The 24,785-nt window shown below is 37.3% G+C and overlaps 1 protein-coding gene across 1 annotated transcript in view; it reads right to left on the bottom strand.

Moving 5' to 3' along the window:
* The window catches only part of TBC1D19 (TBC1 domain family member 19), a 145,761-nt gene that overhangs the window by 1,732 nt on the left and 119,244 nt on the right, over positions 1-24,785 (bottom strand). The window contains exons 16-19 of the mRNA XM_047092207.1: positions 16,975-17,007; positions 13,468-13,577; positions 11,169-11,260; positions 4,472-4,587 (exon numbers count right to left, since the gene is read on the bottom strand). Coding sequence (XP_046948163.1) covers positions 4,472-4,587; positions 11,169-11,260; positions 13,468-13,577; positions 16,975-17,007 — 351 coding nt within the window. The remainder of the gene's footprint in view (positions 1-4,471; positions 4,588-11,168; positions 11,261-13,467; positions 13,578-16,974; positions 17,008-24,785) is intronic.

Below are 24,785 nucleotides of genomic sequence, written 5' to 3'. Positions count from 1 at the left end.
TCTTAAAAGAGCCGTTTTTAGAAATGATTTCTTTCATGCCTGTAACTTAAATTACAAGTTTTTAAATGGCACGGAGATCTAATGATTACTTACAATTAAAGGTTTATTTGACGCAGGTGTTTTTTACTAACGCGACAGGATTCTGAAAAGTTATATGGAGACTGTATTTTCAAGTTTATCAGATCACGTTTCATATGTCTCAAGAGGTCCTGATAGAAATGTGGCAATAAGGCATTTTCTTAAAAAAATATTTTTATAATGTTTTGTTATACTTTTATACTCAGCATTGACTTTCTTAGAGTGTCATAAGTGGATAGGTATGTGGGGAGAGCTGCTGTGGACTGATTCTGAAATTTACATTAACGTTGGCTATAGGAAAAAGAAGTTGAAACTTTGAAAAAAAATTATAGGACACCTTGAAGGTCAATAATGTACATGGAGTGGAAAGCAACGTTTGCATACGTTGCATATGCCTATGAAAAGAAAGTAATGCTAACGTGTAATCTTTCTTCTTACATAATCTGCCACAAAGCCCCACTTGTGGGAGTGCATCATCATGGCCAGCGAAAGGACCCATGTGAGAGGTGGGTGCCCTGACAAGGTGATGACAAGCCTAAGGATGGCTCTTGACTTCTCCCCCCTTTTTTCTCTTCCATCACCAGTGGTGGTAGTTTATTCTCTACCCCACAAGTCCTTGAAATTTAGGAAATAAATGGTAAGGAATCTTCAAAATTATTTGAAAGACTGGCTCCTGAGTTTCTGGCAGAGCTAATCCAAATAGATAGTTTTTTAAAATACATTTTTACTGTGGGAATCACAACAGTGCTACTGATAGTTCTCATACCAACTCTGAGTTAAGAACCATTGCTAGCCCTATTGTATTAAGGTGGAAACTGAGGCCCAGTGAGTTTGGATGACATGTTCAAAGCCACACAGGTAGAAAACAGTGGAGTGAGAACTTAACCTTGGCTCTGGAGCCTAAGCGTCTAACCACTCTTAGCACTTAGACTGAAGGTAAGTAGTAATGAGTCTTCCCTGACATGAAAATCTGGGTGCTTTCCTGTGAGTCCTCTCTGCTGCCCTTCGGAATGGTTTTCCAGAGATGGCCTGAAGGATGATGCTATGATGATCCTGGGAGTAGACGTCAACATCCAGACCTCTTAATTTTCCCAGAGAGAGGCACAGAGCAACCAGACCAGACTGGGAAACACAGGCATTTTTTAGGGTACAATAGATTTTGGACAGTCTGGCAAAAAAAAAAGCATTGCAACTAGTTAGGCAGGAAAATTCTGGGGGTGGGTGGGGGGTGGGGGGAAGATGGTAGTGGTAAAACAAAACTTAAAAAAGCCAAATCAGATGGGATTATTTAATTTGTAACAAGGGATGCAAGAGATCAGGGACAAAGACTTTTACCTTTTAACTGAAAAGGAGAAAACTTAAGTACTTTAGCGTCACTGAGTGTCTATGTTTATAAGAGTATCAAAGAAAATAATTTCTTTCGACCAGCAACTTCTCTATAGTTTTCCTAATATCTAGAATCATTTTGACAATGGAGACATTTGAGAAGCTAAGGAGTATGATGGTTACTTCCTTTTTCGTGTATAATTTAACAGAGTTGGTGAAAGCTTGACAGGATGGCCAAACTTTCTGCTGTAGCAGGAAAGAGTTTTACATGGCGGGAAATTGTTTTTCCAAAGGTAGATAAGAGGGGGGAAAAAGATCAGGCCACTAATTGACCTCAGCATCCAAGTGCTTATGTGCTCATAACCTTTATTTATCTTGGTGTCACATCACAGAAGTTCCTTTGCGTCTGCCTCATGTTTGATTTGCCCAGCCTTTCCGCAGAACACTTCTGTTTGCCAAGGAGAAAAGCTCTCCACTTTGGGATATTTTCAACTGCAATCATGCTTCACATGAAGTAGAGAGACTCTAACATTTACTTTTGGCCGTTTAAGCTATGCTCGTTAATTCTAAGCAACTATATCACAAACATTCAGGCACCTTTGCTTTAAATTGTTCCTCAAAAGACCCTCATTAATTCATAATTAATTTTTAGTAATACTTACTAAATTAGTAATATTTACTAAAACCTTCTAAAGGCTATATAATAACTAACTTGGGCAAAAAAGGTGGTCCCAAAATATTCATCCCCCCCAAATGTCTGAAATAATAACAATGAGTTTGGGTACCCCTACATGAAATTATCCATCCTCTGGCTCTTGATCTGAATTCATGGGAGGGGAGTCTAGTTCCATTTCTACATGTTCTGTAATTCTTCCCTGCTGATTTTTTTAAAAACCGTTCAGGGAAAGTAGGAAACCGGTGCAGAGTGCATTTCTACCTGTTCATCAGTAACGTTTTTATTAATGTTCTGAGCTCCAGCAGGGTGCCTAGCTTCAAGGAAATGCGTTAGTCAACATTCATTTATTTCTCTTTCACATAAGTTTGCTGAGGGGTGATAAGTCCCAGAATGAGAACATTTAAATTGTTAGAGGGCTTAAAGGTCTTTCAATTCCACATTTCTTTCACAGTAGAAAACCTCTTAACCTTCAGGTGACCATTAAAAAGCCCATTCTAGTTTTGAAAAATCCTAATTATTAGAAAGTACTTTCTTATACTGAGCCCCCTTTCTTTAACATGCTCTAATATTTTGAAATGATAAACAACAACAACAGCAACTAAACACAACACTCTTAAAATTTATGATACACCCAGAGGAGATTTATTTGCTGGAAAGTCTACAATCCTGTTACCTGAGAAACAGTAGCAGAAAACAAGGCTTCTTAGCCTGGAAAGTAGAAGGCTCTGGGGAAAGGCAAGGGTAGAAAAAACACGATGATAACCCTGGCTTAACAGGAGTACATTTTAGCAAGTCATGTCATCCAGAAGTGAGATGGGCTAACTCGTCAGACAAGGACGACCCAACACTGAAGTGTTTAAGCAGACGGTGAGGACCGCCTGTCAGAAACATCTAAAAGAATCATACCTGATGCCCTCTAGGATTCCTCTCCCTGTAGATTCTATGCATCACTGCCATTCAGCCAAGAGAGCTGAGGGCAGACCCTTCTTTCCTCACGCCTATCTGCACGGGCTCAAAATCCAATTGAGACAGAAGGATACTGGGAGTTGTTAGCAGCACCATTAAGTGGTGTCTCTGATTACACCAAGGGTGATGTTTTTCTTCACGACACTTTATTATTACTCTAATTTTGCTTTTTGAATTAACATACTATTATTCTAGACCTCTCAGCATTCAAGAATATGTTAATATGGTACCTAAAGAATCTTCTATAAGAAAAGGGACTTCTTCAATGAAGCATTGTTTCCATAATTACCCAGAGTGGGATCTTGATAATGCTATCAATATAAGGTAAGGAAATGAAGACTCCCACAGGTTAGATAATTTATTCAATATACACAACTGGAGAAGGTTGGACCCAGCACTCTGCCAGCTTTTCTGCTCTCCATCCATTGTTGTGAAAACCTTGTGCTATTTATTTGAATTTCCTAATAATCCCAATGATTAAAATAACTGAGATTATTTTGTATAAGATAAGCAAAATAATATAATTAACAAGAAATCTGTGCCCTATGTATTATCATACAGTTGTCTTGTATCTCTATTATAAGACCCGCTTAATTATAATAAGAGATCAATCTGTGGCTTCCTGAAAAAACAGGTAAAATCTTTTTTGGCTGAAGAGAATACCTAAAAGGGGAAACTCAACCACCAGGAGTCAGAGGGTGTTAGCGAAAAGGAAAAGGTTTTGCATTCAAGTCCAGAACTCAAACTCAAGTCCAGAAGAGCTGAGATTTCAACTTCGCAGGGAGGCTCCGTGTCAGCTTAGATTTTAGGCCGTGGTTGAGAAGGGGCTCGGAACACGTGCGAAGGTAGAGAAGCCAGGAGTAGGACTGACGTATCCCTACGCTCTGCTGTGCTGACCTCACAGCAGCTGACAGTAAGCCCTGGCTAAACGAAAAGCAGGGGAGGAGAAATGGACTTTCCTCGGAGCAAAGAAGAAAGACTCGGGATACACTAGTGTTGGGAAGTTACACGGAAGTATCTAGATCTCAGAACTTCAGTACTTGTCTTCTAAGGCAGGTAAATCTATCAAATGTTTAGGAATTAGAAATGACAGACACCTAAAGACTCAATCTGCAATTACATATGGTGAATGTCAGAAAGTAAAGGGGTTTGGGGCGCCTGGGTGGCTCAGTCGGTTGAGCATCCGACTTCGGCTCAGGTCATGATCTCGCGTTCCGTGAGTTCGAGCCCCGCGTCAGGCTCTGTGCTGACAGCTCAGAGCCTGGACCCTGTTTCAGTTTCTGTGTCTCCCTCTCTCTGACCCTCCCCCGTTCATGCTCTGTCTCTCCCTGTCTCAAAAAAAAAAAAAAAAAAAAAAAAAAAAAAAGAAAGTAAAGGGGCTTTATTATAGAAACAGCATGTGTTTTACAAACAAGCACTTATTACCAGCAAGAATTTCCAGAGAGTTGTATCCTAGGATTCTATCCCACAAAAGCAGGAGTTGATCTGTAGCTAAATATCCAGAGAAAGCTCGAACCATCCATTTAAAGGATATGCGTAGCCTGTAGGCAAAGAAAAAAGAAAATAAATTTTACCAGTGAATGTTTTTTTCTTACAATGTCAGAAGAGCCCACCAATTCCACGGTTAAGTTAACTTCTTTGTGAGTCTTAGAAATCACCTCAGCATTTAAATCTCAAGGACTCTCTTAAAAGCTGCAAAAGTGCAATGGTGAGAAGCCATGAGTCTTCAAATTAGTGGTCTCAACGTATCAAGAGGGAAAATGTATATCTGCTGTGTTACAGTTCAGCCTTTAGAAAACTCACTCCTATGTGCTATTTTTCACGGTCTTTACTAATTAGTTATCAATGAGGTGATCTTACTAGTCAACAGTCCTTAACAGTTTGAATCATTCGAATCATGATTATTTGAATTTTTATTCAAAATACCGGAAAAATGCTTGGCAGCTGCATACTTTTCCAATTCAATAAGTTGTATTCCTACGTTTCAGTCAAAAGGCTACATAGGATGAATAAAATAAAACAAGAAGTAGGAGTCTTTGAAGGCAAATAGTTGTGAAGTTATAAGGGACCTTAGAAATAGATTTCTGATTTCAAACCCTTCATTTTAAAGGGGAACAACTGGAGAATTCAATTGACTTTGACAAAAAAAAAAATCCTAAGAGATACGAGATCCCACTATTTATAAGTAGGTTATGTTACAATAATAATTTATCTCTGAAATCAGGAAATGAACTCGTTAGCTTTGGTGCTTTAAGAGACAAACTATTCCCTCACATTTCTGTACTATCTATTCTTACCATCACTTAACTGCTCCAGAGAAGTGTTAGCCAAACTCTTTGCTGGAGCTGTTACAATATTATATAGATAAATATCTGTGCTACTTTCTTAAAGCAAGAGAAAGGAATCTAAAGATTGCCTTTCTTGATGTATTAATTCTCTTAAGACCAAAAAGACCCCCAAGTTTTCAGAAATTCCTCAATACTAGATAACTATTATTCTAATATACCAAGGTACACAAAGGGAGTAGCATTGACAAATTAAACTTTTTGGTTGGCTTTAAGAATATCTGCTTATGAATGCCACAGTAATTTTTGGCCACAAGATATTTTAAATTAAAAAAAGATCATTTGTCTTTTAAGTCTAAATGATCAAGATCAACTAGTTTCATTTTATTGGATTTGTCAGTGTCTTAATAGAACAACAGCACCACACATTGTGCCCCCCCTCTATGTACACCACAGAATTAGTTTATTATAAATAAAGTTCATTGAGGTATAATTTATGGAAAGTAAAATTTACCCTTATTAATGCACAGTTCTATGAGTTTTCCTAAGAACCAAATGGAAACTTTAAAACTGAAAAATAACAAAAAACAGAAAACAACCCTCACTGGATAGACCCAACAGCAAAATGGTAATGACAGAGAAAAGAGCCAGTGATTTTGAATACAGATCAATAGAAAATGCCTAATCGGAACCATAGAGTAAAAATGATTGAAAATGAAGTGAATAGTTTCAGGGACCTTTGGGATAAGACCAAAAGTTTTAACATTTGTGTCACTGGAATTCTAGAAGAGAAGGAGAATAAATATGTTACAGAAAAAAATATTGGACGAATTAATGATTGAAAATGTCCTAAATTTGGCAGAAGATACAAGCTTAAAGATTCAAGAAGCTTCGCAAACCCCAAGCACAGACATCCATGCCCAGATACATCAGAATCAAGCTGCTGAGAAAAGATCTTGATAGTGGCTAATGAAAAAAAACCATTTTTTCCTGAAATGTCTGGCAGAATTTACCAGTAAAGCCATCCATGCTGGAGTTTATTTGAAGGTAGAAGGTAATTAATTAAAAATGCATATTGTAGGGTATTGTAGGGGCTCCTGGGTGGCTCAGTCCGTTAAGCACCTGACTTTGGCTCACGTCATGATCTCGGGGTCTGTGAGTTTGAGCCTCGCATCAGGTTTTGAGTGCAGAGCCCACTTCAGATCCTCTGTCCCCTTTTCTCTCTGTCCCACCCCTGCTCGTACTCTTTCTCTTTATCTCTCTCTCTCTCAAAAATAAATAAACATTAAAACAAATTTTTTTAAGTGTATATTGTAAACCCCAGAGCAGTCTTATGGACTGAATGGTTGTGTCCTCCCACCCGACGTGTATATGTTGAAACTCTACCTCACAATGTGATGGTATTAGGAAAAAGGGGGAGCCCTAGGGTGGTAATTGGAAAAAGATGAAGCCCTCATGGTTGGGATTAGTGCCTTCATGAGAGTCGTGAGAGAGCCTGTTTCTCTTCTCTGCTCTCCACCACGTGGAGAATAAGTCCAATAAGAAGTCCATAGTCTGCAGCCTAGAAGAGGGTCCTCACTGGAACTCACTGAAGAAGAGGGTCCTCACTGAACCATGCTATCACCTTGATCTTGGACTTTTAGTTTTCAGAACTGTGGGAAGTAAGTTTCTGTTATTTATGAGCCACACAGTCTATGGTAATTTGTTACAGCAGACTGAACTAAGACAGATATCTATGAAAAAAGATGTTTTAAAAAAGGTATAAATAATAATCCCACAGTAGTGATAAAATGGAATAAAAAATTCTCAATTAAGAGGGTTCCCATTTCTCCACAACCTCTCCAGCATCTATAGTCTCCTGATTTGTTCATTTTGGCCACTCTGACTGGCGTGAGAACCCTCTTGTACTGTTGGTGGGAATGCAACCTGGTGCAGCTACTCTGGAAAGCAGTGTGGAGGTTCCTCAAAAAATTAAAAATAGACCTACCCTATGACCCAGCAGTAGCACTGCTAGGAATTTACCCAAGGGATACAGGAGTACTGATGCATAGGGGCACTTGTACCCCAGTGTTTATAGCAGCACTCTCAACAATAGCCAAATTATGGAAAGAGCGTACATGTCCATCAACTGATGAATGGATAAAGAAGTTGTGGTTTATATACACAATGGAGTACTACGTGGCAATGAGAAAGAATGAAATATGGCCTCTTGTAGCAACATGGATGGAACTGGAGAGTGTGATGCTAAGTGAAATAAATTAGGCAGAGAAAGACAGATACCATATGTTTTCACTCTTATGTGGATCCCGAGAAACTTAACAGAAACCCATGGGGGAGGGGAAGGGGAAAAAAAAAAAAAAAGAGGTTAGAGTGGGAGAGAGCCAAAGCATAAGAGACTCTTAAAAACTGAGAACAAACTGAGGGTTGATGGGGGGTGGGAGGGAGGGGAGGGGAGGTGATGGGCATTGAAGAGGGCATCTTTTGGGATGAGCACTGGGCGTTGTATGGAAACCAATTTGACAATAAATTTCAAATATTAAAAAAAAAAAGAGAAATATAATGAAAGCCACACATGTAAGTTAAAATTTTCTAACAACCACATTAAAAGAAGTAAAAAGAAACGGGGAGGGGCGCCTGGGTGGCTCAGTCGGTTAAACGGCCGACTTCGGCTCAGGTCATGATCTCGCGGTCCGTGAGTTTGAGCCCCGTGTCGGGCTCTGTGCTGACTGCTCAGAGCCTGGAGCCCATTTCAGATTCTGTGTCTCCCTCTCTCTCTGCCCCTCCCCTGTTCATGCTCTGTCTCTCTCTGTCTCAAAAATAAATAAACGTTAATAAATGAATAAATAAATAAATAAAAGAAATGGGTAAATTAAATCTCAACAATATATTTTATTTAATTTAGTATATCTCAAATATTATCATTTCAAAATGTAATAGATATTAAAAATTATTAATGCATTATTTTAAAAAATGCTCAATTAAAAAGTATGCAGGAAAAAAGGAAAAAAGAATGAAAAAAGACAAATTGAAAATGTCTGCCAAGATAGCAGATGGTATCAATTGATATTACTATAATCTAATAATATCAATTATTAAATGTAAGTGGAACAAACATACCAATTAAAAAGACAAATTGACACACTGGAAAACCCAGTTACACTTTTGACAAGAAAGCCATTTAAAAAATAAAGACATAGAATAATCGATATGTTAAAAGTAAAAGGACAGAAAGAATACACCACACAAATTGTAATTGAAAGAAAGCTGCGACGGCTCTATCAAATGTAGTAGACTTATTGCCAGGAATAAAGACATCAATAATGATATAGGGATCAGTTCTCTTAAAAACAGAGCCTCTAATACATGAAGTAAAATATGTGTACCAATGAAGGAAGAAACAGACATTCACAATTATAATTGGAGACTAACATTTCTTTCTCAAAAATTAATAGAAAAAGTAGACAGAAAATTAGTAAGTTTATAGAAGGCTTGACATTACCAAACACTTGACTTTGTTGACATTTATAGAATATTTTGCTGAACAACAGCAGAACGTGAATGCTTTTCAAATGTATTTGTAATATTCACCAAGACAGATCAAATTCTGGGCCACGTTACAAACTTCGATACATTTTAAAAAACTGAAATCTTATGAAGCATGTTGTCTAACTGCAACAGAATTAAAATAGAAATCAATAACAGAAATATTTAGAATATTTAGAAATTAAACAACTGTTTAGAAATTAAACAACATGCTTCTAATAAAACCCATGGTCAAAAAGAAGTGACAAGAGAAATTAAGAAACATTTTGAACTGAATGAAAATGAAAACACAACATATCAAAATTTGTTGTGTGGAGGTAATGCAGTGCTTTGAAGGCAATTTATAACAATATTGCTTATATCAGAAAAGAAGAAAGGTCTCAAACTAATGATCTTTAACCTTAAACAAGAAGACAAGTGCAAAATAAGCCTAAAGCAAACATAAGGAAGGAAATAATAAATATAAGAGCATAAATCAATGAAATTTAAGACAGAAAAACAAGAGAGAAAATTAAAGAAACCAAAACATGTTTCTTTCAAAGAATAAAATTAATAAACCTCTAGCCAAACAATCAAGAAAAAAAGAGAAGATACAAATATCAATCTCGAGAATGAGAGAGGTATTGTCACTGTGATTCTATACATATCAAAAGGCTAATTAAGAATAATTAGGGAATATTATAAATAACTTTATGTCCATAAATATGATAACTTAGATAAAATGAACAAAATACCAAAGCTTACTCAAGAAGATATCAATAACTTGAATAGTCCTATATCTATTAAATAATTAAATTCTAATTTAAAAACCTTCAATTCATAAAAGCCTTTTAAGAATGTATTTCTAGCTTGATAATTAATTTTTAATACTTCTGCATAAGAATTTTAATGTTTATCATGAGTCATTGAAATAAATTTGTTCCTTTTAATGATTAAAGTATATAAATAGGCTAGAAAAAAGTTAGGATTTTAGTTTCTAGCAGTAAACTAAACATCTTAATCATGGTAAAGCTTCATTATATTCAAATGTTCATTCCACAAGAGTAAAAACAAAGGTCAATTTACTACAAATTTAAGAAAAAAAGAGACCTGTGTACAATATAAAATATTTCCGGCACATTCTTGTTTTATAATCTTAAACATTAACAGAATCCTGTTTTTTACTGGCTATGAAGGAAAGGGTATAAGCTCAGTATTATCAGTGGGTGATATGAAATGTTGTTTTATAAATGGCATTTCTAAGATCTAAGATGTCTGAAATTCAATGGTGCTTTACAGAAAGAATATATATAAAATCCTTCACTATTGAAACAACTTCATGAGGTAGGAATTCTCTTGATTCTAAAGATGAGGAAATTGAATTATCTTGATTTAAAGAAAGAAAATGAAACTTAGATGAATTCAATAACTTCATTAGGATTATACAGTTTAGTAGACAGAATTTAAACCCTGGTCTGTCTCTTAAACATACCCGCTCATCCATCCATCCATCCATCCATCCATACATCCATCCATCCATCCATCCATCTACCTGATGTGGATTCAAGTGTGGGGATGACAAATACTAAACTGTTGTATTTCCCATTACTTCTGCCATCTCAGAGTTAATGCACCTTTCAAATATGTCCTCCCAATAGTGGAAACTGGTTGCACGAAGGGGAAGACAGTAACAAAATATTAATTAATCATTTAGAAACTTCTGTTGCCTTAGACATTGTTATTTCAAAAAAAGAAGAGAACCAATAATATGGAAGTCCAGAGATACCCTATATATTCACTGATAACTAATATTGAGGTAAATGAACAAATCTTCAAATTTTGGAATGAAAAAAATCACAGTCATTGCTAGGTAATTTATCTGTTTCCTTTAACAAGACAGCAAACTTTAATTTATAAAGCTTTCATAAGTTGTTCTCTGATAAATTTAGCCTAAACTGACTTAATTTTATTATTATCACATTTCTTGGGTAGTATTTGTATCCACAAATTTTTGCCTCAGTTTTGGCCAACACCTCTCATTTTAAATGGAAATAAGTTCATTTTGGTGCTTCTTGTACCAGGCATAAAAATCCCAGCAAATAAAAATTTATCAGGATTTTGGGAATTCTTCCAAAAATTTTTGGCACAATGTACAGCTACACTTTACTACCTGATAATTACTGTTTCATTGGAGAAACTGTTAAGTTTAATTTCTCTGAGGAATTACTGTATCTTTAAAAGTGCTTTACAATGATATAAGAGAACCTTCTGATGTCAAACAATCTATTCTTCAATTAGGAAAGAAAGGTACTCACGGTTGAGCCCCAATTTCTCGTAGATGATAAAAGAGCTGGGGGAGGTAAGTTTGAAGAAGAGTTTCAAACAGCAGACAGAGGGACACAATACCCTGGATAAAATAACAAAACACAAAAGAAAAATATATTTTAGTATTTAAAAATGAACTCTGCCAATAAATTATTCAAATGGAAATGAGGAAAAGATTATTAACATAAATATTTGTATATTGTCTAAGAGTCAAAAACAGGAAATGTACTAATGATCTCTAATACTGTGTTTAAAGATAAATTTTTCCCTATTTACGGATACTTACTGTTACAGACATGCCAAGGAGCCTCCTTTTTAACACAATACATTCCCTATATAATCTGGTGTATAATGCTCAGAGTCCAAGGAAAAACATCATTTTATAGAAAACATGCTACTTTGTAAGCCCGGTATTATCACTTAGGTCCAGCAAACTAGTTTTTTCTGGATCCATTCCAGTTTCCAGGTATTTCTCTGGTACTATAGTCACACCCTTTACTTTATGCCTCCGTGTGTCCTTTCCCTTCTAGCTGCCTCACCCATCAAGGAAAGTATTTCCTGCTGTTTTCACTTTCTTTGAAATCCATCCCCAGGGGAAAAGGGACTACTGACTGCTTGAAATTTGCATCAGGAAGTTATCGAACAAGAATGTTTGGTTACTTAGTATAGAGACATATACACATTATGCCTGAACTATACATCTGTGTATGTATCTGAAATCTACCCTTTGTAAGGGCATTATTTGTAGAGGACAAGAAGTAACCGATTTAAGCAGATGGCTTTTCAAGTGTGTTTATTACTTGACAACTCTGAATAAAGTCTTTCTTGTAGCTCAGCATTCCGCAGGGTTGATCTTTGTAAGGAAGTTTTGGTCCTCTTTGTGAGTTTCTAGAGAAAAAAGGCTGTCGTGGTTCCAAATAGTTGAGTCTGGCTGCACGCCAGAAAAGGAGATGACTGCCACTGAATAAAGAAAGGGCAGAGGCAGGGCTGGCCCAACCAATTCACTGAAAAAGGACACCTCAGGGTCAGCACGGAGACAGAGAAAGAATATCCAGGGTTTGCTGGGCGTCAAGCTTCAGTGCTCTGCACAGGGACAGACACTGTGGGTGTGTAACGGGCAGCCACTTAAAAAAACGTGTTTTTTAAAAAAAAACTCTGAAGCATAAAATGGTACAGAATATGAGAGTAAGAAATCTGAGGCTAAAAATGAGGTTATTAGAAAATAGAATTGTTAGCATATTTCGGAATAGACTAAAAATTAATGTGAGATAAGCACTAACTCAAGTTGTCTCGGAGAGAAGAAACCCAAGATAATTGGTGGTGCCTCCTTTGTTCATGTGAGACATCCTGGATTTCTGTTATCTGCTGGCTCTCACGAGCAATGTATGGGAGCAAAGGTGGAGACACAGGAAAGCGGAACAGGAATACACAGGGTTAAACTGGGGGGGATAAAGAACAGCAATTCAGTTTAACAGCAGGGACAGAGTCTTCTCTTTAGGGAAATCTGGTAGCCCTGATACGTTCTAATTTACTGTTTCTTCTGGAGAGTCAGTCAGATTACCCACAAGTAAACCAGAGCAGGCCCAAAGGTGAAAAAAAAATATAAAATAAATACTGCTTTTACTCAAGCTCATGGGTGGAAAAAAAGATATGATAAAGGACTGGCCAAATAAAACAGATAAAAATGTTCAACTCCCAATATGCTCCTCTTTGACTTTGAGGTCAACGGAGCTATCTACTGAATAAACACAAAGAAAATATCAGTATGGTAACTGATAACTAGTCAAATGTGAAACTGAAAAATAAGTGACAGATAAATGTTTGATTTTCATTAACAAAGAAGAGATGATGATGATGATAATCACAGCAACAACAACAGTAAAAACAGCACTCATTTATTTACAGGACACTTGCCATGAGCCGAGGACTACCCAAGTGCTCTTCTGAGCACTACAGAAATATATCAAGCTCATCTCCTAGATGGGGACACCAGCGCGCAAAGAAGGCATACTTGTCCAAGTGAATAATACAGACATTTTTATATGTTTTTTTTTTCTGTTAACATATAAAAGATAATTTAAGTGCAATTGATAAAGGCTTTTTTCCTCCTTCATTATCACCAAAAGTATTTAAATATCAATTTTTTTCTTTTCATTTATTCTACAGAAATATGTTGCTTAAAACCACAAATTACAATGTGTTGCTTCACAATGTAACTGAGTAGGAGACTTTTCCTTAAGGAAAGAAAACAGATTAGAGTCTAATTTGATCCAATGTTTATGAACTTACAGAAGGGTGAGAAGAGATGGAATGTAGTCTGAAGAAAAAACGCACATACATCTCACGGAATATCTGATACAGTTTGGAAGGTTCATGGTACAGAAAACAAAGCGGTGCAACTGAAAGAATAAAGAAAGTAATCAATAGCATGGTAGAACTATTAAAATTTTAGAAAATAAGTCAACAAAACATGAAAGAATAAATCTATATTATGGTAATATTCATTCAACAACAAGTCTAAAATCATAGTTTTATCGTGTTGAAAAGGAAACATATATACATGTAAAAAGTTCAGTCATTAAAAGCTATAAAGAAAGGAGTAGTTAAAAACTACTGTAATCCCAACTGACTACAAGAATGGCACAATGGAATTACACTTCTAGGGATATGAAAAATTCAAAGTAACTTGAAAAAACTACGGAAAGTCAAGTCTCTCTACTTTTTAATTGAAATAGTAAAGAGTGACAATCAGGCAATTCATTTTTCACCTGTTCCACAAAGGATCCAGGCCGCTTTGCAAAGTTTTTTATTTTGGAAGTCCGGTAAGCAAAATAGAAGATAATTCGTGACTAGTGTGTAGAATCATGGTCTTCAACTAGTTCAGTTTGAAAATAAAGATTTTGATGAACAGTTTAGACTATTGGTCCATATCTCAGCATCGTGTAAAGACAGTTTTCACAGATTCACAATAAACCAACCCTCGGGCAGAGGATTCATTTCTCTAATGAATGTTGAATTACGTCTTCCTTTGCACCCAACTCTTGGCAATTAAACATGGGTGGGTCAACTCAATCAGAGACCCCACAACTGAATGTCAGGAAGTCCTAATCTCAGATGCTGATAAGACAGGATTATTCTGGACTGATATGGTTGTGCTTTTCATCTTTTCAAACCTCAAGAATTTCAGGCAGCATAAGCACACTTATAATGCAGACACATAAAACCGTATTACCTAAATATTAATTTTAACACAAGATGACTTACTTTTTGGGTAATGTCAGCTATGATGTAAAATGGACAGGTTAGAAATTCTTAGGCTCCATAATCTGTCAGTAATGCCCTGAGAGCAGGAGGCATTAAGTCATCAGGGAAACCAATGAGGCAACTCACCTCTTTTTCACAAAGTGAAAGGAAAAATGATAAAAAAATTTTAAATTCTTACAAATACAAACATTCAATGATCTGGGCTAAATGGCAGTGCACAGTATTACAGACGAGTGAATCAGCGAAAACTAGTGTTGCAAGGGAGAGACTGCACTTTTTTCTGAAGGGTCAAAGAGAGACAAATCAATTTTAGGGGAGTCTAAAAAAACCCCTACTTTATATACAGAGAGAAAAAAATTATGTCATATACATACAGATGTTTAAAAGCTGACAGCCGTGACTTTCCATTTAAAAACTAACTTTAAAAATTTATTTTACCACCAAAATAAATTGCTATTTATTAAGGTAGTCTCTATATTTAAAAAGGTATTCTATATATTTAAAAAGACTAACTCATATTCTAATTATAACAACGTAAGATAAAGCAATGTGGCACAAATACATGGTATTACTATAAGTTCAAAGTGAAGGTTTGAAATTTATTTACCTTTTTATGCATATTTTTTCCTTTAACTTTTAAAGATACTGATATGTAAAAACCTATAATCTGAATTTTAAGATTTTATGGGTTCAGCAACCCTAACGGTCATTTCCAGTGAAGGAATAAAAGAATTTTTCAATGAGCACTTTTTACAAACATGTATAATACAAAAACCTTTGCAATCAGTTATTATTAAAGATACCACTACCGTTTGTGTTGAATTCCTTATGAAATTCTCCATGAAATGGAAATGCTTTAGTCCATTATGTACAATATACAAAAAAAATCTACGTGAGTTTCTTTTCTATTGAAAGCACATCTCCCTATCTGGTTCCTTCGTAAAAATGACTTTGCGCATTGTCTTTTTATCCAATTAAATATTGTGCCATAGGAATTTACTTATGAAGTCATGATATGCTATACCTACAATAACTTCATTCATCTGCATAAATGGGAGAGAGGAAGGCCAGTTTAAATCCATTTTTAAACGAGATAAGTATTGTAATTTTGAAGCACTACAGTAACTAACACCGAGGTGGCAAAGTACTAACTACAGTTCCTCGGGGATGGTATGTGATTATTCTCGTATTCTAAATGGGTGGTTGGTGCCAGGTGTTTGTGGGTGCTTACCACATATTTCTAAAAGAGTGTTAATAAACTCTGTACCAAACATTTTGCGTCATCTACTTCCTTAGTGAACATTCTCCCCTCTGGTGTGTAAACCTTAGCCAATACTTAAGTGACCAGAAGTGTGAACAAGCAGACTCAGAGTCAATGATGTATTTTATTCCCTAAGAATTGCTAGAAGATTTAAACTTTCTTGACACCATTAATGTCCTCCAAATCATTCAAGTTCACTTTTTAAAAGCGGTTTACTTGAAAAATTCTTGCAGCTGGAATTGAAATAGATAAAAAGACAGCACTTTTATTATTAGATGTAAACATTTAGTAACTTTTTGGGGGCTTTTCTATTTTAAATTCCTCATGTGTTTATAAAAGAGAAGTATGCTGAAACATCGTAACATTATGTATTACATTATGGAACATTGGTTGCTCAAGAGAATAAAGCAGAGTGCCCCATAATGGAAGCTTGTGATCAACACCAGGAAGGGTAGCATAGTACAAAGTTCCTGGGTCCTCTGAATCCTTTTCATTGCACGCTGGTCTTAGAAGTTTTATATTATGTCATTCACCATTATTGTCTGATGTTGAACACTGAGGGGCTTTTACCAAGAAAAGGGTTAATGTGTTGCTGATTCTCCTTACAAAAGGAAAACGTTAAAGTATTTCTGTTTAGCGTACAGGTGGGGGGGGTGGGTAGCGACTTTGGCGACAACGCTCTTCAATAGGTTTCTATGTAATGTGTGAAAATTTAAAAATTAAGTGGTTTTAAGGTGTAGAGCACTCTTGCTAATCTTCATTAAGCTTCATTAAGCTTCTGTGTTCCTCATTTGATGCCGCGGGAGGCCAGAAAGGCATTCGGGGCTGTTAAGCCTGCACACGTGTTTTTCACATGTACCTTGGGACTAGTCTAGAGAAATCATAAACCCAGACTTAGTGTTGGCCCTCCCTTCACATCCTTTCTCACCTATTATTTGTTTAAAATTTGTTCGGGAATTTCAGCAACCTCATTTTACACCTGTCAGAACTAAAAACCCACGTGTTTCCATTGGATTAGAGAATGGTAAACACAAAATCACTTCCACATTGTCTTCTAACTTTAATTGGCCAAGAGTCATCATCTGAGAAAGTATGATGACCCTTTATTTTAAAAAAGTTTAATTGGAGGTATAAACAAATACTAAACTCAATATTTAAAAATGTGTACAGTTACTTGGTAAGCGTGTGGGTGATGTGGTATAAACTGTGATCTTCATCTTTAATTTTCTGAAGTGTAATAAACACAGTGAATATTTTAAAGCCCAACTTACCATACATTGAAAATCCGTGAAAAGGGATTACACCTAAAAAAGATAAAAAAAAAAAGTGTTTCTTTTCAATTAATATACCCACTGAGTTATTAGGTAAGCTTCAGAGGATTAAAAACGAAAATAGAAAGGTCTGCTATTTTTGCTCCAACTCTGTTCATGACTGTCAGAAAGACTTAGTGATGGTAGCCAATAAAAAAAAATATATATGCTTTTTAATACCTGGAGAAAAACAAACCAGAAGTTTTTGATATATATCCAGTAAACTTTCTATTGATAATGCTAAAAAATTAAAACTTTGAATATGTTACAAAAACAGAACAGGGCAGATGGCAAAACTAAGTTTAAGAACAAATTAGGATGGTCTCAGAAAGTCAGCAGATTATGTCCTTCCTGAAACAACTTCATCCTGTATATTAGAATCCAATCTGTTAAAAAGATAAGTGACCAGCTTACATAAACCAGATGGGTCACCTCAGGAAAGTCACTGAGCTTCCTGAGTTTTAGTTAACTGCCTGTCATGCAGAGGAACTAACACTGTCTCTGAAATATCATCTAGCTCTAAAATTCTACGTTTAACAATCATGTCTAGAGTAAATGCAGAGAAATTTGTGAGATCCAAAGAAAACCGGACACGTAAGGATCTTCCAGTGGCAAGATTCTTAACCAACTTTAAGGTCTTTTGCTTTCTAGAAACTGGAAAATTCAAAACCAGATTAGAGTTATAAGAGTAGTCAACATTCCTAATGACATGATAGCCACCAGCTTGAGTTGCACGGAGCACTTAGATGAAGGACCACCTTCCTTCTTCAAGTCTCTCTCTCTGTTTATATCTCTGGTTGAGTCTCTTTTTCTTCTTAGGAACAACCATCTTTTTCTACCTTCTCTCTCTGCTGTTTAATTTTATTTCTTTCCTGATTATAGGCTTTTAGAAAATAAAAAAACAAGTCTGTCTTTTCTAAAGACAGATAAAATTGTTGACATATGAAAAAAAATCCGAGAGACAAATGAGTTAATAGACAGTAGGCATATTTTGATGTTCTAAAGAAATGTAAGTATATATTGTATCTCTCTAAATACTGCCTCTCAAAGCAGGTTGCTATCATATAAAACCTTTATATTCTTTAAAAATTTTTTTAATGTTTATTTATTCTTGAGAGAGAGACAGACAGAGACAGAGTGTGAGTGGGGGAGGGTCAGCGAGAGAGGGAGACATAGAATCTGAAGCAGGCTCCAGGCTCCGAGCTGTCAGCACAGAGCCTGGTGCGGGCTCGAACTCACAAACTGTGAGATCATGACCTGAGCCAAAGTCGGACGCTTAATTAACCAACTGAGCCACCCAGGCGCCCCCAAAACCCTTCTATTCTTCCTGCAAAACCCCTTTTTCTTTCCTCTGTTAAGCTATTGCAACAACATTTGAACAAGCAGGTGAGGGTAGTCAGGAGTGAAGGTGTTACTATTATGATTTTCATCTTCTACAAATATTTATTAAGGATCCAAGGATAGGCCTACCCTAGTCAGGACAAGCCACTTTTAATTAGGAAGCTTACAGTGAATGACTTCGTGAACCGTCAAGCAGCAAAAAGGGATGCAATATTAGGGTGACTTGGGCTTAGTTACACTTTCCCCACATCTCCCTCAAGTTCTGAAATTTATAGCTGCTCTAGAAGCAGCTAGGTCATAAGCTATTTGAGGCAAGGGACACAATTCCTACTGTGTAATATCTTCAGCGCCCGCAGTATCTTCTACAAATGATACAAATTGATGGAAATTGGAGCATTTTATAGATATGATCAAAGCTTATAAATAAAATATTAAAGCGCAGCAGAGAAGAAACTAATGGTTGCTAGGGGGAGAAAGTTGGGGGGTGGGCAAAATGGGTGAAGGGGAATGGGAGATACAAGCTTCCAGTTATGGAATGAATAAGTCACAGAGCTAAAAGAGGGAATATAGTCATTGGTATTGCAATAGTGCTCTACGGTGACAGAAGGTAGCTATACTTGTGGTGAGCACAGAATAGTATAGGCTTGTCCAATCACCATGTTGGTTAGCTGAAACTAATGTAACATTGTGTGTCAACAATACTCCAATAAAAAATATTTTTCTAAGTTTATTTATTTATTTTGAGAGAGAAAGTGAGTGTGTTTGCGTGGCAGGGGAGGGACAGAGGGAGAGGGAGAGAGAGAATCCCAAGCAGGCTTCATGCCCAGCACAGAGCCCCAGGCCGGGCTCGATCTCACAACCTTGAGATCGTGACCTGAGCTGATATCAAGCCACCCAGGCGCCCCTAAAAATTCTTTTCAAGTAAAAAAAAAATATTGAAGTGTAATTTTAATTTATGAATAAGTAATTAACACATAGAATTAACACAAAGGAAGCTCTTAATAACTCAGTATTGAAATTACGAATGTCCACCGAACTCATACAGATGTGGTTAGAATTCTGTGTGACTCGAGGCAAGTTACCAACACTCTCTTGAGTCTCTGTGTTCATTTTTGAAAATGGAGATAAACAAGACAACTTCACTGAGTTGTACTAAAGCACCAGTGAGTTAATGTCCTCAATGTGCACCAGTGCAGAGTTGAGGACACAGCAGATGGTCGGCAATCAGAGCTATTTTACGCTCTCACAAGAGGCAGTAACACAGTTAGGTATCGGCTTAAACCTAAGAACTTCTTTTTTTGTCAGTATTAGATAAGGGTTCACTTCAGCTTAATCAAGATTAGCCAGGGCTTAAGATTCCAGAAAAGGGTGCACTGTCTGCTCTGTTAAAGGAGGACAAAGTCAAATTCTGGCAAACAAAAGTAGAAGGCATAAGAAGCCGTGAAGAATCCACTAACGCTCTAGGGCACACTTCACCTAGAACAGTTCTTTGATCGCGGAGGGTGTCGCGTTCTTGGCCAGTTTCCCCAAATCCTTCCCTTTGCCTCCTATCGCTTCAAGTGTTTCAAGGGTCAAGTTTCATGCACGTGGCCACCATCCCAGAGTATACTTCTAACAGGCAGCGGGATGCTTGGGCTACCAGCTCTCCTCTGGCCTTAGAGTCCTCCAAGTTTGCCACAACAGATTATTTTAAGAGCCCAGCCATCCTTTGGCCATCTAAAGAAAGTCTAAAATATTAACTGCCTGTTCCATTGAATAGGAATAATTTTTTAAAGTCATAATTTAATGGGCCTTTGACATAGCTCAGAATGGTAAACATCGGCCACAGAAATAAATCTTGAACTAGATTAAGATATAAATAGTAAATATGACTCAGAAAATACACCAAATATCAACATGCTTCACACTTACTAGATATTTTCCCTTCATTTCCTCACTGTCTCTGTTAATACTCAGCATTTATAGTTGTACCACAGCTTTCAGGTCTGATTGACTTTAACATCATTCCAAATTTTTACACTCCTTCATGTGGGATTACTTGGTAAAGTTTAACTCATTTGTTGAAATAATCATTTCCTTTGCTTATTCTCATTCTACATGTAGCCTACAGGTCAGTAAGAGTAGGGATACGGCAATGGTTAAATTGTTTCCTAGCTATTTCGGTTGTCTTTCTGCATCAGAACTTCAGAATATCACTGTTACTTTATTTCAGCAATTAAAATTTCCCAAATACCAGAACAGAGCCATATTTAAGTATCAATCTGAAAACCGTATTTTAAATACAAATTTGATTAGGTTTTCAACTTATGTCTAAAGTTATACATCAAATAAATTTTGGATTATGAGATGTTTTTTCTTTATTTAATTAATACAGATGACAAAGTACATTGCTATTTATCAACTGGACACTTGTGAGCAGGTTTAAAATGACATATTTTCACTATTGCTTCCAAGAGCCTTTCCTAATCTTTGTTGTGAGGGGCTGTCCTGTGCACTGTAGAATGTTGTTGTCGGTTTTCTTTCAATTTTTTTTAATGTTTATTTATTATTGAGAGACAGAGCATGAGCAGGAGAGGGGCAGAGAAAGGGGAGACACAGAATCTGAAGCAGGCTCCAGGCTCCAGGCTGTCAGCACAGAGCCGGATGCGGGGCTCGAACCCACAAACCGCGAGATCATGACCTGAGTTGAAGACGGACGCTTAAGTCCGACTGAGCCACCCAGGCGCCCCGTGTGCACTGTAGAGTGTTTAATGGCATCCCTGGCCTCTACTCATGAGACACTGGTAAAACCCCGCCTCCCCCTGGCTCTGACAACCAAAAGTGTCTACAGACATTGACAATGTTTCCTGGGGATGGGGAGGGGGGTGGGGGGGAGGGGCATGGGGTTGCCCTGAAGTAGAGTCCTAAAATGCCTCTACCTAATGTTCACTAGCAACTAATTATTTTGTCTTATAGGAAACAAATGGTATTGGTATATTGTGCTGTGTATTTAAATCTCAGTCAGATCTACGTGTACTTCTCCTGTCTCCTTCCCTTGCTTCTATTCTTGTTCCTCTGTGTTCTTCCACATTGATTCCCTCATTCATTCGCTCTCTCATTCAATAACATTTACTGAGCAGTGACTTTACGCTATGCATGATTCTAGGTGTTAGATCTCTTGGTCATCAAAAGGTTCTTGTTCTCTCGGAGCTTATATTAGAATGACACTTTACTTATTATTATTATTATTATTATTATTATTATTATTATTTTTAAGTAGGCTCCATGCTCAGCATGGAGACCAACGTGAGGCTTGGACTCATGACCCGGAGATCAAGACCTGAGCTGAGATCAAGAGTCGGATGCTTCAGCCACCCAGGCACCCCATAGAGTGACACTTTTATTTTACACAGTAGTGAGCATGATCTTTTAAAAATATTAGTCAGGAATCAGAGAAGAGATGTCACTGAGAAGAATACAGTAGGGAACTCCAAAATTCTGCCCTTCCGCTAAAGCAACGGTTAAGCTGGCTAGAACTGTTAGATCAACTTTTTTTGAGTTCTGTAATTTGTTTAAAAAAAAAAAACATAAAATAAAACAAAACAAAAAAATAAAAAAATTACAACCAAGGAAATCCTTCATGAAAAAAGAAGCTGCTGAATTTTGGAAAGAAAGCATTGTGGTATTTTAATTTACCCACCTACCATCGCCCATTCTCCAGCTTGGAGGCAGCTATGAAGATGTTCCTGCACCCACGTTCCTGGTGCAGCTTGCCGGCAATAGGGATCGTGAATCGAAAAATTGTGGTTGTGTGTTTTGAACTGTCTAGTAACTGTCTGAGGGATTGGGCTGAAATGGCCTGCCCGCTTACTGAAAGCATTTAGGTGCAAATATACTAGCTAAAGCTTCCTGGGGCAGCAAAGGATAACCGATGAGGCAAGCAGCAGACAGACTGACAAGCCTGGAAATGAAGAGGCTGTGGAAGGAAATATATGGAGATGTAAAGGCTTTGAAAAACTCCTCTGTATTCAGGGGAATCTAGAAAAGATCAGAGAAGTACTTCAGCTTTCATTCTGCCAGACTTCTGGGCTCTGGGAAAGCAGGAAGTGAAGGCTAGGGTAGAACTCTAAATGGCCTGGCGAGGACCGGCTGGGTGGCTCAGTCGGTGAAGCGTCTGATTCTTGGTTTTGGTTCAGATCATGATCTCATGGTTCATGAGTTCAAGCCCTACATTGAGTTCTGTGCTGACAGAGCGGAGTCTGCTTGGGATTCTCTCTCTTTCTCCCTCTGTCTCTGCCCCTCCCTCTGCGCTCTCTAGAGTCTCTCTCTCTCTCCAAATAAATAAATAAATAAATAAAAAATTAAATGGCCTGGCTAAGCCTCGACGGAGTACCTCAACATACAGCCAACCTGCAAAGACTGGGATAGATTTTTTTCTTTCGGTTTCTGATGTTTAAGGAAACCTCTGTCAAATTACCAGTTGGCCACGAGGCTAATGGAACAGAGACCTCAGTGGGCACTCCATACAAAAAAACAACAACACAATATTGACAAAGTAGTTTAGAAAAGTCACTAAACAAGCAACAACAACAAATTCTGGGGAGGGGAGACAATTTGATTTCTAGAGTTACCACACTATAATATTCAAGATATCTAGTTATGAACAAAAAATTTACTAGGCATGCAAAGAAATAAGAAAGTATAGCTCAAGGGGACTAAGTACAGTTACCATGACAAACACTGAGTAATATATGGAAAGTTGAATCACTATTGTGCCCCTGAAACTAACATGACACTGTATGCTAACTATACTGGAATTAAAATTAGAAAAAAAAAAAAAAAAGTTAAGTATAGCCCATTCACATGAAAACAAGAGATTAACAAACTATTCCTGAGGAAGCCCAGACACTAGACTTACTAGACAAAACTTTAGATCAACTGTCTCCCTATCTGACCTGGTCCCTAAGTCTCCTGTCTCACCTAGTACCAGGTTATGTTTTGCTCACTGTCACCAGTCACACCGGCCATCTTGTTCTTTCAAACCATCAAGCAGGTTCCCGTCTTAGGCCTTTAAACATGCTATGTATTCCCTCTGGAATGTTCTTCTCCTACTTCATTGCACAGCTCACTCTGCATATTCTGGTCTCTGTTCATATTCTACCTCCTCAGAAGTACTTTTCCTGATCACCTTACCTAAAGGTGACCTTACCTAAAGCCTTACGTTTACTTAAAGGCAAAGCCCTTTACCTAAAGCCACACCCTCCTTCACCTCCCTATCAATTTCTGTTCCCCTTCATGGTTCACATCACATTCTCTGAAATTATTTTCATTGGTTATTTATTTACTTGCTTGTTGTCTCCCTCACTAGAATGTAAGCTTCTTGACAGTAGGTACTTTTTACTGCAGATCACCCACCCTAGAATAGAAGAGGGAGCCAGAGCAGGACTATGTAAGTATTAAATGAATAAATGAAAACAAGTTATATAAGTTGAACGAAAAGTAAAAACAAGAGAAGCTTATATAATTCCTATGAAAACTCTCTTCAGCTCAGAAATTTTGCCTACCAGTTGTTTAGCGAATCTGCTACAGAAAGTCTGTCCACCGACAAGGCCTCAAATGAGGTCAGTGGCGGAGGTGTCCTTAAGATTTTAAAGTAATCCTATTTGGGGCAGCAGTGGAATGGATAACATACAAGTGCTGCTTAGTATTGCCTTGAGGAAAGAATAAAGGGAAAACAGACTGACTAGTCTTTGTCTCTTCTTGTTCTGCAACTTTGGACTCAATGCCCAGAGAAGGGAGCTCTCTCTGATTCTGGCAAGGTTTTAAAATTACCTGAAAGAAAAAATTATTCTGAAGAATGAAGTTTATGAGCGGCTGTAGGGTCACCCCATTTAGTATTAAACTATTTTCATTCTGAATGAAAATCTTTCTAGAACCTATTCTACACATCCACTTTTTCAACATATCAGCCCCTTTCTTTTCTTCCAAAAGCCACTCTACTGTACACGGTAACATTTTCTGAGGCAATAGGGCATGGTGATGAAGAAGACTGAAGTCAAAGAGCTTCGGATTGAAAGCCTGGCTTTGCCCCTCACCGGCGGAGCAAATGGACACTCTGTGCCTCAGCTTCTTCATCTAGAAATAGGGATAACACTAGTCCCTGCCTCGGCAGGTTACGCCTTGTAAGGACCAAGCGGATTGCCGCACGTAATGCGTTTAGCACACTGCCTGGTACAGAGTCCTGCCCGCAAAACGTTAGCTGCCGCCGCCCTGACTGCCGTCACGGCTATTATTACGGCCATTTGTTTTTTGGTGTCTCAAGTGCCTAATAAAAGTCTTAAATTATTATAGTACATACTATAACTACGTACATACACGTGCACCGTAACTCTTTAAAAAGTCACAAGGTTACTGGCTTTTACATAAAATGGTCCCCGGCAGATTTTCTGGAG

Source organism: Lynx rufus, unplaced genomic scaffold, assembly GCF_022079265.1.
Source record: "Lynx rufus isolate CCGP_SWC_20201006 ecotype Redwood Valley unplaced genomic scaffold, mLynRuf1.p SCAF_3, whole genome shotgun sequence".
Classification (NCBI taxonomy): Eukaryota; Metazoa; Chordata; class Mammalia; order Carnivora; family Felidae; genus Lynx; species Lynx rufus.
This window is presented reverse-complemented; position numbering and strand designations above follow the sequence as displayed.